Source organism: Dermochelys coriacea, chromosome 4 (assembly GCF_009764565.3).
Source record: "Dermochelys coriacea isolate rDerCor1 chromosome 4, rDerCor1.pri.v4, whole genome shotgun sequence".
Lineage (NCBI taxonomy): Eukaryota > Metazoa > Chordata > Testudines > Dermochelyidae > Dermochelys > Dermochelys coriacea.
In genome coordinates, this window is record NC_050071.1 from 52,471,719 (window position 1) to 52,488,552 (window position 16,834).

Below are 16,834 nucleotides of genomic sequence, written 5' to 3' on the forward strand. Positions count from 1 at the left end.
CCCTCTGCTGCAGATATGTGCCCACTGGCTAGCTCCCTCCATTCCAAACAGGAATGGTTGGAGTGGGAGGGTAAACCCTCCTATCTGATATTGTGTTGACCACTGCTTTGTCTTGCATTCCTACCCCACTACCTGCTTGCTCTGTTTCACCAGAATCACAGAAGCTCATTCTGCCCTGCCTTTCTCTGATTCTTCTCTGAAAAGTCTTTAAAGTTCTACTCTTCTACTAGTGTCTTGAGCCACAATTTTGTGTGTCCTTAATCCCAGTGCAAAACATGCCTGGGTGTCAACAGAATTGTGTAGGTCACAGACGTAGTATGACCCTTCACTTTCACTGTGGAGACTTACTCATGAATCACAGGTCATTTAAACTTGGGCCATCAACCTCAGCAATTTGCAGTTCCTCAGTGAAAACTCAACCAAATAACCTGAGAGCTGTTTCCTTTCAAAATTTCATCTTTCATTTCCGAGTATTAAAATTTAAAAAAACACCACCCCAGTATCATCAGAAGCCAAACGCCTATTCTTCCCTGCTGGATCTTCCAGCAAATTGCAATTCCAAAAGTAGAAGCTGCTGCAATCAGGTATTGGCCTAACTTTTCAGTTGTGATATTACATAGTCCGGGTGACTTGCTGTCATGGCTCCAGTCAAGCACCCACACATGGCTACTCACCAGGCTGCTTTGAGGGGATCCAGATGCTGATCCCCATGTGTTAAGCATCTGGAATTTGAATAGAATCCGAGCATTGTCCCCTGACTTGGGGATCCTAGGCAAGCCCTTAAGGTGCAGTTCCTCTATCTGGCATCCCCTCAGGCCCTCCCCACAGCTTAAACACAACTTTTCCCAGAATCCCATTGCAGGTATGAGCCTTCTGGTTTACCTCTTCAAGGGGGCATGTATTAAGTGTAACTTTTAAAACACACAGACATTTTGCACAGGCTTCTAACACCACTGCTCTTGCTTTAACAGATAAAGCACAGCATGTACAGATCACATAGAAAACATCCTGAGTGCAAAAAGAAAAGGAGTACTTGTGGCACCTTAGAGACTAACAAATTTATTAGAGCATAAGCTTTCATGAGCTACAGCTCACTTCATCCTTCTAAGAAGCTAGTTTAAAAAGAACTAGACAAAGGGACTGGATGTTTGAAGTGCATAGTAAGCATCCCTTCCATTTCAGCCATAGCATACTCATGGAGGCTTTCAGATTCTAACAGCACTTCCTGTGCTTCTGATGAGTGATCTGCAGCAGCATTCACAAGTGTGCCACACTCACTGCTGGAAAGAGGGGACAGCCAAGATAGTAGCAGCACAGAACTTAACTTTAGGCTGTTGGGCTCAGAAGAAGTACAACTTACATCTGCCCTCTATCCTTTTATTTTTATGATTGCATGATGAAGAGGTAGAGGAAGTCCTGACTAGAGTCTAGTCAGTATCATCAAGTCTGGATCCTTACTTGTGAATAGAAACTTCACTCTAACTGGAGTTGTACATTAGGTGGAAGGGAGTTCCTCTGAACTCCACATATTCAAAGGTTCATAAAGTTTCATGGTGTGGGCCATATCTTAACTGTCTGAGTGACGTCAACTTCTCTCAGGCATGGTCATGCAAAATCCCTTTGGTTAGCGATTGCTTATATGGAAGACTTATAAAAGTGTTCTTTAAAAAAATATGTCACACGCTCCTTTTGCTTTTCATCTCCCCCTCCCATCTTCTCTGTTCTTTCTCCATTGTACGTTATCTGGTTCTCTCATTTCTGCCTTTCACCAGTGGTTCTAGGCAACTCCAGTTTGCAAGGGCAGCTCTTTCTTTTTTGCTTCTCTCCTTCATAGTGGCAAGATACACGAGACATAGCTACTGTAGGCGGGGTGCCTTCTTTCCAATCCCTTCCACACACTTCCAGGTTCTTGAAATAGGAGTCTGTGGAAGTGGCCAAGAGGAGGACACAGTCCCACTTGACACGGCAGCTCCTCGGGGGCTAGTTGGCGAGCCTATCAACCACCTACCCAATCCCCTTCACACAAATTAGCTGATCAAGGACATTGTATACAACATGAGGATGCTGTCATTTTTTTAATCCGGCCTCCTCTCTGGTACTGGAGCACTTCACAGCAGCAGGGTTCAGCTTCTTCATCCTATAGGAACCTCTGATTCTAAGGATTAACCATTAGAACAAAGGATGCCCAACATCCACCCTGAATGCTGCTCCCACCCTTTCCCTGAGTTAGTTCTCTGCCTCTCAAACCTCTCTTCTCTTCTACCATGAGTATATTCAGAGGGTGCTCACTATACAGCATACTTTATGCTTCCACCACTGGCTTACCTGTATGAAGTCAATCTGGGTTCTGTATCATCTCTTCCTGCCTGAAGGGCTTGACTTGGTCCTGGTTCTGGCCTGACAATCCCATTCTCCTTCACTACTTCCCCCTACAGACATGCAACCAAGATTAGCTGGCCTTTTTAGTTAAGGTGCAGTTTCCCTCTCTTTACATCTCCTTTATTGATCCACAAGTTCTCTAGACTATAAGCTCAGAGTGTGCTTAAGTGAATCTAGAGTCTGTACAGCCCTCTGCTCTCAGACTGTAATAACCATGCAGTATCCCCCTCTAACCACTGTTTTCGGTCTAGTTCTCATATGGATACAGAACTCTGCTATGTGTTCCTGCCAACACCAAAAGTTCAAAACATCAGATGAATGAACAAAGTGGACAGTGAGACATGCCAAAACCCAAAGTTAAGCTTAATCCCCAAATTTTAATAAATGCTTTTTGTTGAACTTCTTCTGCCTGCCCAAACCCCGTCACCAGAAAATACAATCTCTCCACCCTGCTAAGAGAACAGATTTTGTAGCTGATCACCACTATCTGACTTCTGTGAGAAAAAGGGAAATGAGCTACTAAGTTATTTCACTGTTTGTGTGCGCGCAGTGGTTCCACTGACATTGAGGGGCAAAATTGGGACACTCTGAACAGTTACTTCCACTAAATCAATGATGTTCATGATCACAGGCTGTTTCTCACACCCTGCAGTGGTTCTTTCTCTGGTTCTGGTCTAAGAGGGCTTTCACTTAAAAAGGTTCATTGGAATTTCATACATCCAGTAGCACACAAAGGAAACAATTGGCAGAAAAAAATTTTAAATAGATTGTTCAGACACAAAAGCCTTACCTGAAATCATCAGACTTGTGCTTGAATCAGAGGATTGACAGCCCTGTGTTGGCAAAATCCTCAATTATTCAAAGGGAGTTGAAAAATACTTTTTCCCTTTTGTTATTGACTGACTAAAGCACCAGAATTACCTATGGCATTTAATCAGAATAACCCAAGGTCTCTTTTTCGTAAAGCTTCCATGTATTTTGTTACATAATTTTGTTTTCCACCCACCTCCTCGGAAATTTGAAACAAATTGTCACCCCAATTTTCTTCTCCCTCATAAGCAACTGGAAGAACAGAGTCAATGTGGTCCAGTGTATAAGAGACCTGACTGGGAGTCAGAAGACTTAGATTCCATTCAAGTCTCTGCTGTTGTCTTGCATGTGATGTTGGGCAAGTCACCATAAAACAAAACCACAAAATAAGACTCCACTGCATACAGTTCTCCCCTGAGGAGAGGATGAGATAACAAAACATGTGACAGTTGTAATCATATAGCCTAATGCACTACTGGAAGGTGCTCAGATAATAGTGATGAGCGCAATATAAGAATCTATATATAACAGAATTTAACAACTTAATCTCAGTAAAAGACAGAAATAGAAGGACAAGGACAAATGATTACAGCAAAGAGGCTAGATGAATAAAAGGGACAAGATAGAGGTATATAATATAAATGGTAGATAAAAGATAAGGGACCTGGTAGAACTCATGGGCACTGTTAGACATGTATATGGATAATGAACATCCACAGAACTTTGTAAGGAATATAAATCCTCATATTTCAGAGCATATGCCAGCCATTGACTGATGGGGATGAGGAAGGAAATTTCCCCTGGGTCAGGCTGTTCCATAATCAGCCACTCTGGGATTCTTACACTGTTTTCCTTTGAAGTGTAGGGTACTAGCTACTATCACAGACAGGATACTGCACTGGATGGGCAGGTGGCTTGATTGAGTGTTTTATTCCTTACTACTGTGTTGCATCCATTTTCCCTCTCTGTACAATGAGGATAACATTCATCTAGGTTTGGCCAAGCATTTCGAGAGCTAAAGATGAAAGTGGCATATAAAAAGAGATATTGCCTTATTTTTTATGTTTCTAATCCAGAGAAAAAAGTGCCCAGAGAGGTGGTAGAGAGGCAGTGTGGGTAAGGAATACTAACTAAACTATACTCTTCACAACCTCCTGCAATGAACCTAAGGGAATTTAACTTTTCCTTCAGCCACTCCTAGTTCTCACATTATGATTAAGCCCCACTTGTCCCTGCGTTATGTCCTTATCATTCACCCTCCTGTTTCCACTCGCACCCTAACCCACTCTTTTTCATCTTCCCTTGTCTCATCTACTGCCCCACAGACCAGATCCTCCAAAACACCTTTGCAATTCATTTCTATATAACAGAATCCTGAAGGCATGCACATGACTATCCAAAGTAACCATGCTCTCCTTTTTGTAACCTTTGTTGTCCCCAGTCATCTCAGTTTTATCATTCCTGTCTGATCTTAAGAACAGGAACTATCTTATCAGTCTGTAAAAGTGCTTAGGAATACTTTGGGCACTACGTAAAATAGTAAATAATAACTGCTGTGCTACCACTTAATGCTGTTACTCAAAAGTGTTCCGTTCAATAGAATCAATGCAACTTCAGCTGTACTCCTAAACAGAGGATTTTACATAGCACGTGTCCATCAGCAGTCATTAGGTTAAAAAATAAATTACCACTTATTCTGGCAACCTGCCTCACAACACTATGCGTAAGGGAGCAGAGTTCTTCCATCAAAAATGTAAGGGAGCTCCAAACTACCTGACTGTGTCACCGCCCTCTTAGCCTGGTGACTGGAGTATACCAAACAAGCAGGTAAGTAGTTGGACAGACAGAGGGGAAACAAGTTATCTTCTGGTTCCTTTTTTTTTTTTTTTTTTTTTTTTTTAAGAAAAACAAACACACCAAAATCAATTAAATTTCATTTCTATATTTCAGTAAAACCTACTTGAATACACTTTGAAACAAGAGTACAACAAAATAGAATATACTTCAAATGTTGAATATACAAACTATTATAGTTCATTCTGAACACTGGTACTTCCCTCTTAACTTCAACTAAGAAACTGTACAGGTTTAGAACTACCTGACAAAAATTCATGCTGAGCGTGACCTTTCAAGTGACAGAGTGGAGCTGAAACTGAAATGTATGCACAGATGTCAAGGCTAAGTGAGTGACACAGGCATGTTACAGCAAAAGGCCAAAAGCCTGCTGCTATTTTGTCCACAATTAAGAAATTTAGACAGACTTAACTACCATACAAAATATGTTACATGTAATTCTATAACAATACTGTGCTAGGTACAAGATTTTTAAAAAATTTGTTTTAATAAAAAAGCTTTACACAAACAAGCCATTAGCTTATTTCAAGAAAGATAACTGAAAATCAGTCTAAGGCTTTCATTTTAAATCTGCTTAAGCTGTATGATACAAAATCCCTCTAGGTCTCTTTGTCTTCTTTTAGAAGCTCTTAATCCTCTCCTTTAATTCACATTCTAGTATACCTAGTAGCAGAGTTTTTCACATAGCACCAGTTGAGTACTGTGCGCACACAGTAGTAATTGCTGGTATGCATACAAAAATGCATCAGATTTGCAACAATGAGACTCCTCTCCCCCTGAAAATTAAACCAAGACAAGCCTCTCACAGAACTCATTTTAGTGTTCCAGGTCTTAGTGTAACTTGATATCGTAGTGAACTGTTTGGTCCCTTTCAGTCCAGTCCCTATAATTTTCCTTCTTCATAGGTTCAGTTGTTTCCCAACTGAAAGAGGCAGTTTTCTGTCAGCATATGAATGTGTGGTTCAATTCCCACTGAAACATGGGACAGTTAGTTAATTTCCAGTAAGTCTCTGATATACGCATGTATGTTTACATTTTTAAACTCTCATTTTTGACTTCTTGATCATGTCCATTCCCCCACCCCACCCCACCCCAAGTCTGTCAGAATGCTCAATCAATAAAAGTCAGGAAAATCCATGTTGGTAACTGCCTATTCTTCATTTCTCACATGTTACTATTCCTTCTGTTTTCATTGTTACAGGAAGGGCAATGGCTGAGGGCGTACTAACTACTACAACATGCGTCACAGTCTTGCTTCCATCTGCTGGCTTTTCTTCTTGCACAAGTTGCAGTGTTTTCATTTCACGTTCCTGTTTTAAAGCCACTGTATCTGTTTTCACCTCTGGCCCTTTTATGACTGCACTAATAACTCTGGGAGGAGTCTGGCCAGATGCCTGCTGGGCAGGCATTGATAGTCTCATTACTGGTGTCCCATGAGCTATAGACACAGGGGTAAGTGCTCTCACAGCCAATGGGGTTCCGACTATGTTAATACTTCCTGAGCCAGTCAGGCCTGTTTTTGTCTGCAGCTGACACTGTGCAAGTTGCGTAGCTGGGATGGTAATGATTTTGGCAGGCTGCATTGTGATTTTATCTCCATTTTCAGCAGATGCTGGCATCATGGTAGGGATTGTCTGGATTACTACCTTTGGGGTTGTTGCCGTTGTTGGACTTGTGCTGGTTATTAATGGTGATCCTGCATTTACTGACTGTACTGCCACAGTTGAAATTTTCTGCCCCAGAGATGTCATAACGACAGGCACTTGCATCGCCACACGAACAGTCCTGTTGAAAGATTAATATATATGTATAACACATTCATTGTGTTAAAACAGCTGTCAGGTCACCACAAATTAAAAGGGATAAAAATCCCAGGACTTACAGGGAGTTGTGCCAAAAGAAAACTGTACCATTTTTGATACACCCAGCAATCAGAGAAAGCATTCACATCCTTTTCCTTCAGTTAAATAAATCATCAGATTATTTAAAAAATTAGTCTGGTGGCAAGCATACTGATAGCAACAGCACAATGAGTAAGGCTGAGAATCTGTCACAGAGGTCACAGAAACCATGACCTTTGTGACTTCTGCAGCGGCTGGTGCTGGCCGAGGGACTGCCCGTGCAGGGCAGTCCCTGGGCCAGCAGCAGCAGTTCGGGTGTGTGGGAGGGTGCTCAGGGCTAGGGGCAGGGGTTTAGGGAGAGGGCGCTACCTGAGTTTGGAGGCAGCGGAGGGGTGGGGGGTTTCCTTGCCGCATGCTACCAGCGCCCGCAGGCCCTGTCCCCACAGCTCCCATTGGCTGCAGTTCCCAGCCAATGGCAGTTGCGGCAGCCGGCGCTTGTGGCGGGAGCAGCAAGCAGAGGAGCCCCTGCCCTGACCCTGCCTCCACTGCCTAGGAGCTGCAGGGGTGCAGAGCCGGGTAGGGAGCCCTGCCAACCCTCCTTCCCCCCCAGTACCAACGGGGGACACGTGCTGCAGCCCGCACTGCCCTCCCCCAGCACCAGCGGGGGTCCCGGGCTGCCTGCTGCGGCCTTTCCCCCCCAGTACCAGTGGGGGTCCCGGCGTGTGCTGCAGCCTGGCCCCCACCTCCCCCAGCACCAGCAAGGGTCCCAGGTCACCTCCCCCAGCACCTGCAGCACCCCAGACCACTCCCCCCCCCCCGAGAGCACCCCTGCCCAAGTTTTAGTCACAGTGAGTATTCTTAGTAAAAGTCATGGACGGGTCATGGGCCCGTGAACTTTTGTTTACAGCCGGTGACCTGTCCATGACTTTTACTAAAAACACCCGTGACTAAAACATAGCCTTAATGATGAGACATTATCATGAGATGCTTGCAATGGGCTCTAGTCCTAGACACTAGACTGGTAAATCAGTTTCCATCCGGTAATAATCCTATTTTGATAATCTCAAAAAATTCAAAAATTTTATGTTAAAAACAAAACCTGTTTAAATCAGTGGTCACCAAATTGTGGGGAGCACCCCCCAAGGCAGCATGGAAGAACATTCGGGGGAGCACTGCAAGGCCTGGGTCAGCCCCCATGGGGGGCAGAGAGGGAGTGCCACACAGCCCTGCTCTGCCCCCAGCTCCTTTCCAGCCCCATCCCCAGTCACAGCTCAGGCCCCAGTAGCGATCTGTTTCTCAGCCACAGCGGTGGCTCCAATCCTGGCCCCATTCCCAGCTCTCATCCACGGCCCCCGGGAGGGGTGTGGACAGGTTCCATTATTGGTAAGGGGAGTGTGATGGAAAAAGTTTGGGGACCACTGGTTTAAATAGTAAGGCCAAAGCTTTTAAGTTAAGAGAGTCTAATGTTTGGCTCCTAAATAAGTGGTCTCATTTTTCACAGGCTGAGTACTTAGCAGGTCAGTCTCACTGACTTGCTGGCTGCTCAGCCCTTTTGAATGATCAGTCCACTTATTTAGGAGCCTAAATATGGACCTTGGGAGCCACAAAATCCTATTTTTGAAAATCTTGGCCTAAGGGCTTCATGACTGGAGACCAGTTTACAATCACCTACGCTGGGCTTCCATTACCACAAGTACTGTTTTAGCAAGTTTCAGAGTAGCAGCCGTGTTAGTCTGTATTCGCAAAAAGAAAAGGAGTACTTGTGGCACCTTAGAGACTAACAAATTTATTAGAGCATAAGCTTTCGTGAGCTACAGCTCACTTCATCGGATGCATTTGGTGGAAAAAACAGAGGAGAGATTTATATACACACACACAGAGAACATGAAACAATGGGTTTATCATACACACTGTAAGGAGAGTGATCACTTAATGTTGGTGATGGCTTATTTTAAGTGATCACTCTCCTTACAGTGTGTATGATAAACCCATTGTTTCATGTTCTCTGTGTGTGTGTATATAAATCTCTCCTCTGTTTTTTCCACCAAATGCATCCGATGAAGTGAGCTGTAGCTCACGAAAGCTTATGCTCTAATAAATTTGTTAGTCTCTAAGGTGCCACAAGTACTCCTTTTCTTTTTTTTTTTGTTTTAGCAAGGTGGCTGACACCAGCTTATCTGTAGGCACTATATTACAACAAAACTCAGCTTCCAAAGGGTTCAGCAGATGACAAATAGCGTGGCACGAACCTGGGAGCTGCTGTTGCTGGAACAGTGGTAGTGGTGGTGGGAGGACGAGATGACGTATCATGCCCTGGAGAGGCAATATTCACAACTCTGGTGACTGCCTTCTCTGCTCTTGTACAATTTAATGGAGAAGAATTCTTTCCACCACGTGCAGATGCTGCTACTTTCAAGAGGCTTTCTGCAGACAATGACACTCGTTCCAATGACTTCTCATCTGTAGACATTGATAAATCTTCATTGCAGGATTCACTTTTGTCATCATCTATGACCACTATGTTTTTTGGCATCTCCTTAAACTGATATACCAGCCTTTGCCCCTCAACCTTTGCAAGAATTCCCCTTTGATAGTAATATCTGCAAGGAAAAGTACAATTATGAAGTAAACAACACTGATGGATGTACATAGGGACTCAACATTTCAAAACATGCTTGTTGACATAGATCAAAAACGCACTAATTTCTAAAATAATAAGAAAAAAGCTATCAAACATACTGGCTAAGCATAACTATTCAACAACCATGGCTTAAAAGTCTGGATTGAGGTTTTTTTTAAAATCATGCTTATACAAAATATTTAAAAAATAAAATATTCACTGGGAATATGAAAAAGCAATGAAAATGGCAGAGATTATGATTTATAGTATACAGTTGCATTTTAACTCTTGTAAAGAGTTAAATCTAGTAGCTATAGAAAAATTTAGGTCAGATGTTTATGATCATACTTCTTTGGGGGTTTTTTAAGTCTCCAATTTAAAATGACTAATTATATAATTGCAGACTATTTTGTAATTAAAGGAAAGCCCCAATATTCTTCTCCTTCATTTACCTCAGGGCCCTTCCCATTGTCTCATAGTTCATGTCAGGTTTGTTCTTGTGCTTTCCCCATAGCTTGGAGACCGCTTTGGAGTCCACAAGTTTAAAGATGCCCTTCTCTCGCTGAGTCCACTTAATGTATCGAGGACAAGTATTTTTGTCCTGAAGAAGATCCAGAAGGAACTCCCACAAATATGTTGTATTTCCTACAAAAACAGAAAGCATATGAACGTTAGACAACTTACACTTAAAGATATTAAAAACCTCTCCATATATAGATATACAAAAGTGCACTTAGACAACTATCTGATACAAAAACTCTGAATGACTACATTACATACCATCCTCTGCCTAACCCTCACTTGTAATGTGCATGCATTTGTTCACTCTGATAAATTTAGGAAAGATTTCATAAATATTTACATTCTGAAACTCAAAGGGGCTAGCACTAGAACTGTGCTATGCCGCATAATGTGGGAGACTCTTCAACCCAAAATTAGCTCTCAACTGCTATAAGAAAGGGAGTGATGGAGTCCTACATCACCAGCACCTCCTGGCTGCCTAGAGAACATAAACAATGCTCTGAAAGGAGCTCTGTTCAGCTCTTAAGACTGCAGATAGCAGTTCCAGAACATAGACTATACATTCTCAGATGGAGTCTGGTGATGGGAAGAGAAGGAGAGAGAATAGAGAGATTACTTAAGGAAAGGCAAACTTTTTCTTTGGCAGAGGACGGTGGGAAAAAGATACCCCCATACACAAGCTTCTAGAAACCACCTTCTTTTTGACCTGCCTCCATTCTTCACCTTTATTACTGGGAGTTCAGTGTTCACAAGGTGTCTTAGCCTGTTCACTGGACTCCATTGCTGCACTAAACCTTCCCAACTGTAACATCAGAGTGCTTAAAACACCTCTAAATCTCCAAGCCATTCCCCTAATGTGTAATATTATTTGTACTGCAGTAGCCCATAGCCATCATAGATCAGCACCTCATTATGCGATGCAGTATACAAACAGAGAACAAAAAGACTGTCTCTACCCCAAAAAGCTTACAATCTAAGTAAGTGTACGCTCTCAGGTTTCAGAGCTGTGGCATATGTAACAGAGAAGACCCAGCACTGCACTACATTTAAAAAGAGAAGCTGCTTGGATGGTCCGATTCGACCACTTCCATCTGGGAGAAGGGGGCTAGGAATAGAAAAACACAGGCCACATTCTGTAGCTCACGAAAGCTTATGCGCAAATAAATTTGTTAGTCTCTAAGGTGCCACAAGTACTCCTTTTCTTTTTGCGGATACAGACTAACATGGCTGCTACTCTGAAACCTGTCAAAAAAAGAAAGGAGAACCTGTAGAATCATGAGAAGGGAGAGCAGGGGAAGGGCTGTTGAATGCTGAAAAACAGTTCAAACAGTTTGTAAATTTTGAGATTTACTCACACTTAAAAAAATAAAATAAAGGAAGCCCTTCAATGAGAGTACAGATTAAAATCTGACCATCCTATTAAAGGGACACTCAGTCAGAGTCCCCAGATTTTGAGACCTGACCAAGTTTTCAATCCTGGAGGAATGCAGAAGCCCAAGTAAATAAACAAAAGCCCATTAAAGAATAAATCTGTTTGTGCTACATGCTGCCATATCAATTAACAAATACTCAAGCATTCGCTCCCAAAACTTGGTGACAGCATCATTGAGGCTAGACTATTACAAAGTCTATGATAAAAGCATTGTAAAATACATTTACTTCCCTTAGAGATAGTTTAAAGAGTGCCACAGTCCTCAAAATTCCTTAAAATTTACTAACCCTTATCTGGGGAAGCTATTATAGTTCCACTTTATATTTCCACTTTACAGAGACTAATGACTTGTCTAAAGCAATACAGGTCCTGATCCAAAGTGCACTAAAATCAATGGGAAACTTCTCACTGATTTCAATGAAATTCGTATCACTCCCATAGTGAGTAACAGTCAGGAACACAATCTAGGAATCCAATTCTCAGTTCTAACCAAGAGACCACACTTCCTAGACACTCCCAGATCTATTCATTTTATTCTGACTTGCCAAATGAAATGGAAACAAAGTTCCAGTACTAAGTGCTTTTTTTAGATATTATACTTTATAGCTGTTTTATCTGCCATGATAAAAAAGCAAAAATGAGTTTTCAATTCAATAAATTGTTCCTAGTAGAAAAAATTAAACCATTAATTTGCTGTAAATTCTTTGGAATTCTTTTAACAATTATTGACTTCTGGTCCACCCAGATAGGATTTCTCCAATGCTCATTACCAACATGCTAAACCCCAGCTATCAATGCTATCTGTCTTTCTGCAATAGCTTCTGCACTGAGAAAATGAAAACTTCATAGCATTAAGTAAACAAGAATTTCAACGTTTGTTTTTTCCCTCGCAAAAACACCTTAGATCCACAAAGTGCCAGATCAAAAGAAATGGTCCTCATTTTGCTGCAAGAAGTGGTACTGGTGATTCAGTAGGTGGCACTCTTCCCTCAGTCTGTATTGAACTAAATATGTATATTTCCATCAGCAGGAGTTTGGGACAGCCATATTAATCGTAAAGTGTGTGGCAGATCATCCCAAAAGAGTGCCAATAAAACTAGATTATACCACTGCATATTCTGTAGCTATTACATATGTTCTAAAATAGTGTTTTTGTTAATATTTAATATAAATTTTAAAACATTTCAATGGGATTTTTTTAATCCCTTTACTTATAAAGCCAGGATCCCTTAGTGAATCCAAGTGTACAGACCTCTGAGGAAGAGGAAATAATGCCTGAAAACCTTTTTAAATGATCTAAACTAGGTTTTCTATGCACAGAAGTGTCACAATGGTAAAGCCCAATAGGGCAAGTCCTTCCAGGGCTAACACACATGCTGTATCTCACTGGAAAGCTATGAACATGCTCTAATGACTCAGAACCCTATCTGTGATTCAAGAAAGATTTGTCAAAACCGAGTTGTTTTCACACAAACGGTTCAGTTTCAACAAATCAGCGTTTTCAAGAAAAACTCTTTCATCAAAATACTTCCAACGACCTCTAAGTCATTCTTTACCACCTAGGGATCCCCACCCCCACAATAAGGACTCCTCAGGGGACCAATTAAGACAGGTTTACAGCTATTTTGTACTACCACAGCAGCTCAGAGCATCAGGGATGCACCAGTGAATCAGTCTACATCTTTGTGTGCATATTATATGTATAATATAATCTTTGACAGTTGTAGTCCAATATGAAACTGGTTGCACACCATCTGCTGTCACTCCCCTAGCCCCCGAGAACCTGGCTGTCAGTGCTGAATTGTGTAAGGAGTTCCCCAAAAGATGCCAAATGTAAAAATGAACCATAAACATGCAAGTAACTCTTGAACACACAACAACCCCACAATACATCCCAGACAATAAACAAAATATACATCTAGCCAGGCTCAGGGGTAGAGAGAACTCTCCCCAATAAACCTTGGAAATTGAGAATCCTGTGAGATGACCCCTTCAAATAAAGTACAATTACAAGTTAAGCAATTACTTCTTCTTTAAAAATTCCAGGACTGTCGAATTCTTATTCTTGGAGACTAAATATTTTGACAGATGTTAAGTTAGCCAATACCCAGCAAGAAACATGAATTGGTTTTAATCTAAAAGAAGACGTAAGAGACACAAGCAGAGTCAGTCTCAAAGAAAAGTGTCCTCAGAAAAATAAACTTTCAAAATATTGGCCAACTAAAGAAGAAGAGATCCCCAGTGGAGAAAACACTCAAGGAGACAAGAGTTTAGACATTCTTCACAAACAGGTTCTCTAAAAGGCCTAGAACTAGGTCACTTCCCTAAAGTAGTCCTCAGGTAATGGAAAGCCAGCTTGAGTGAAGCCAGTAGAAAGGAACAAACTACATCAGCTAAATTTTAATGGAAATTAAGAGGGCTAAAAGGATGTTGAAATGCGAAGTGCCAAAACACAACACAAATGTATTCTTTAAGGGCAACCAAAAATCTGTTACAATCAGTGGGGTTCACTGGAATACTAACAATTAAAGGGAGCAATTAAAGAGCATAAGGACACTGCAGAGAAGTTAAATGATTTATTTACAGTGGTTTTCACCACAGACTTACCTTGGTCACACTACTCCTCCCCCATTCTCCCCCAGACACCTGCTCGCAAACACCAGGCCTCTGGAGCTCTACCCTGATAAGGAACCAAGTAAACAGGAGGGGACTCCTGGATTAGAACAGAGCATGTATCTATGCCCATTCTCCAGAGGAGGAAATTTTGCACTACCAACTACACTAGAGCTGAAAACCATACATGTCTCATCCTGTATGTTGCTATTAAGTTCACTAAATCTTTGTCTCTCCTGAGTTTGGTTAAGACCTTTGCAACCAATTATACTAGCGGACAGGTGTACAGGAATTTCTCTCCTTTTCTCTTCTTCAACATAAAGAAACAGTATCCCTTACTTAGGGTGATCTTTTCCTTATGCCACAAGCAGAAGTCCAAACCACTTTTTGTTTAGTAAGCAGCAAACGCATCCATGTTTTGTGTCTTTCACTGGAGGAAGATCTGATATATCACACACTGACTCTGAGGCAACTTGTGAATGCCTACTACCACCCACCTTTCTGCTGACTGGAGGGAAGGGGCAGCAAGGAAGGATACTCTATGCATCAATGGAACTGACGGTGAAAGCACGGCTCTCCTGACCAATTGTTCAAGAAAGAACAACTGGAAGGCTCTAAGGTAGTGACAGTTGGCAACACAGGGGCACATATGCATACACACAGATAGGTGATGGTGGTTGTGCACTGACAAGCATTGCCTCACAGGGCCAAAACACTTCACACTAAAGGCATTCTCTTCCTGCCTCATCTTGTGGACACAAAACCAAGTTTTGTGATGTAAGAAAATATATGATAATTAGTCTTCCACCTAGTTAAGCCAACCACTGAACCTACAGCTAAGGCAGGGTACTTCCTTGTGTATATTTAAGCTACTGCAGAGTCTGAATCCACTACGAAAGCAACAAGCTTCTCTGAACATTCAACAGGGAATCCTCAAATGTATTATTATACAGCATAAATGCACGCACACTGTCTTGCTTGCTCTGCCTGACCTCAAGCTCTCCAGTGGCAGTGTAACAAAGCAGGTGTCCAGCAACAAGCCAACAGGGAGCACAACACCCAGCATGAGTGAAGTCAATATGTGCAAACAGAATTTCAGATGAAAATAATCATAACGGCAGTAGTTATGATTATTAAATATTGATATTGCAGTAAAACCTAGAGGCCCCAATTAAGGCTTCAATTTACTAGACCCTTTACAAACACGTACTAAAACATGGGGTGAAATTCTGGCTCCCCTGACTTCAGCAAGATATTTAAAAATCTTGGTATTTTACAATATGTATTTAGTACCAATGCATGAAAGATGTATTGGGATTTTTAGATAAAATGCACTACATTTATTTTAAGACTTAATACATGGAAGAAATTACCTTTGCCTTCTCTGGGTTTCTTCTTTATACCTAAATCTGGAGAACCATTGGAAATGGCTGACTGTTGGGTCTTTGGTTTACGGCCAGCTGTACATGACATTTAAAAAGAAAATTGTAAGACATACATATAATAGAAATAATTAACATCTTATGTCTGAGTGGTAATTCATGTTTCTCATGTTATTTCCCTTATTACATTGTAGGACAAATAGGCCTTTATCAAGTAGGCTAATTTAAAATCTTATATTATTATAAGGTAAGATTATTTATTTTGCAAGTCACAACCCTAAGTCACAAACTAATACTAAGTTTGATTGTGGATTTCGTAAGTCAATGTAACTCAGTTCCAGATGAGTTAAATATAAGGTATGCGCTAAACATAAAAATTAACACACTTACAAGTTTGCATTCCTTTGGTCTGATGTCAGTAATAATTATTTCTATATTAATTTAAATATCTTGTCCATTGTATTTTATGCTTCCTTTCAGAAGAACTAATTTGTTTTACAAAAAGATTAATAAATATAAGGAAAACAATTTTTTAAGAAATCTGACCATTGAAATTGTACTTTTTTTTTTAAACCTATATGAAAAACAGCTCTTACGTTTAAAATCCCTTCATTACTATACAACTGTGGAGTAGAAACACATTTTACAGTAGAAGAGCATTATGACACCACTGAAGCAGAGGTCAAAACATGAAGTGAACAGAAATACTGCATCCATTCATTTCTCTTTAACCTTTTGTCCGTTAAAGGGCTAGGAGCGAGAGTCTGTGCTGTACTTCTAAGAGGCGCAGCACCAAACTCACAGCACATGGGGGGGGGGGGCGCTAAGGTGATTGTAAGCCAATTTTCTACTTTCTTGATGCTGGGCTGCTCTCCTTTGTGACTCTCAGAATTATTTAGACAGCCTTCGGGGCCTAAGTTATAGCATCCTCTCTGTGGCTGCTTATGATCCCCCTGCCTGAAATCTCTGCAGTGGTGCATGCTATTGCCATGCCCTGACATGCCTTTCCTGCCCCCAGTTATGTTTCCATCAGGAGGGCTTGCAATGGGGGGGGCCTAGGAAGGTAGCTTTACAGTTATTTCCTCAGGTTCTTGTGCCAAGGGAATCCTTCCCCAGCCAGATTTGGTGCTTTCAGAGCCACTCTATGACCCTTTAACTCAGCATTAAGGGGCCAGAGCAAGGGGTGAAGATCTCACCCTAGGTCAGCAAGCTGAAGAGAGTCTGTGTTTCTGTTCAAGGCTAAAGAAAACTTCAACCAATACCTCTCATATCTTAGTAACATGAACACAAATTACTCCTGAAGAAAAGTATTGTGCATCAAACGTTGAAATTTAACAACATGTATTTTTATGGAGGTGCCAGTTGCAGTTCCATAATTAAG

The 16,834-nt window shown here is 41.4% G+C and overlaps 1 protein-coding gene across 8 annotated transcripts in view; it reads right to left on the reverse strand.

The window, feature by feature from the left end:
• Positions 1-5,111: 5,111 nt before the first annotated feature.
• The window catches only part of ELF2 (E74 like ETS transcription factor 2), a 67,405-nt gene continuing 55,682 nt past the window's right edge, over positions 5,112-16,834 (reverse strand). For all 8 annotated transcript variants that reach the window (XM_043512739.1, XM_038398696.2, XM_038398695.2 and 5 more), the window contains 4 exons: positions 15,445-15,531; positions 9,957-10,149; positions 9,134-9,484; positions 5,112-6,828 (listed from right to left, as the gene is read on the reverse strand). In XM_043512739.1, coding sequence (XP_043368674.1) covers positions 6,201-6,828; positions 9,134-9,484; positions 9,957-10,149; positions 15,445-15,531 — 1,259 coding nt within the window. In that variant the 3' untranslated portion in view covers positions 5,112-6,200. The remainder of the gene's footprint in view (positions 6,829-9,133; positions 9,485-9,956; positions 10,150-15,444; positions 15,532-16,834) is intronic.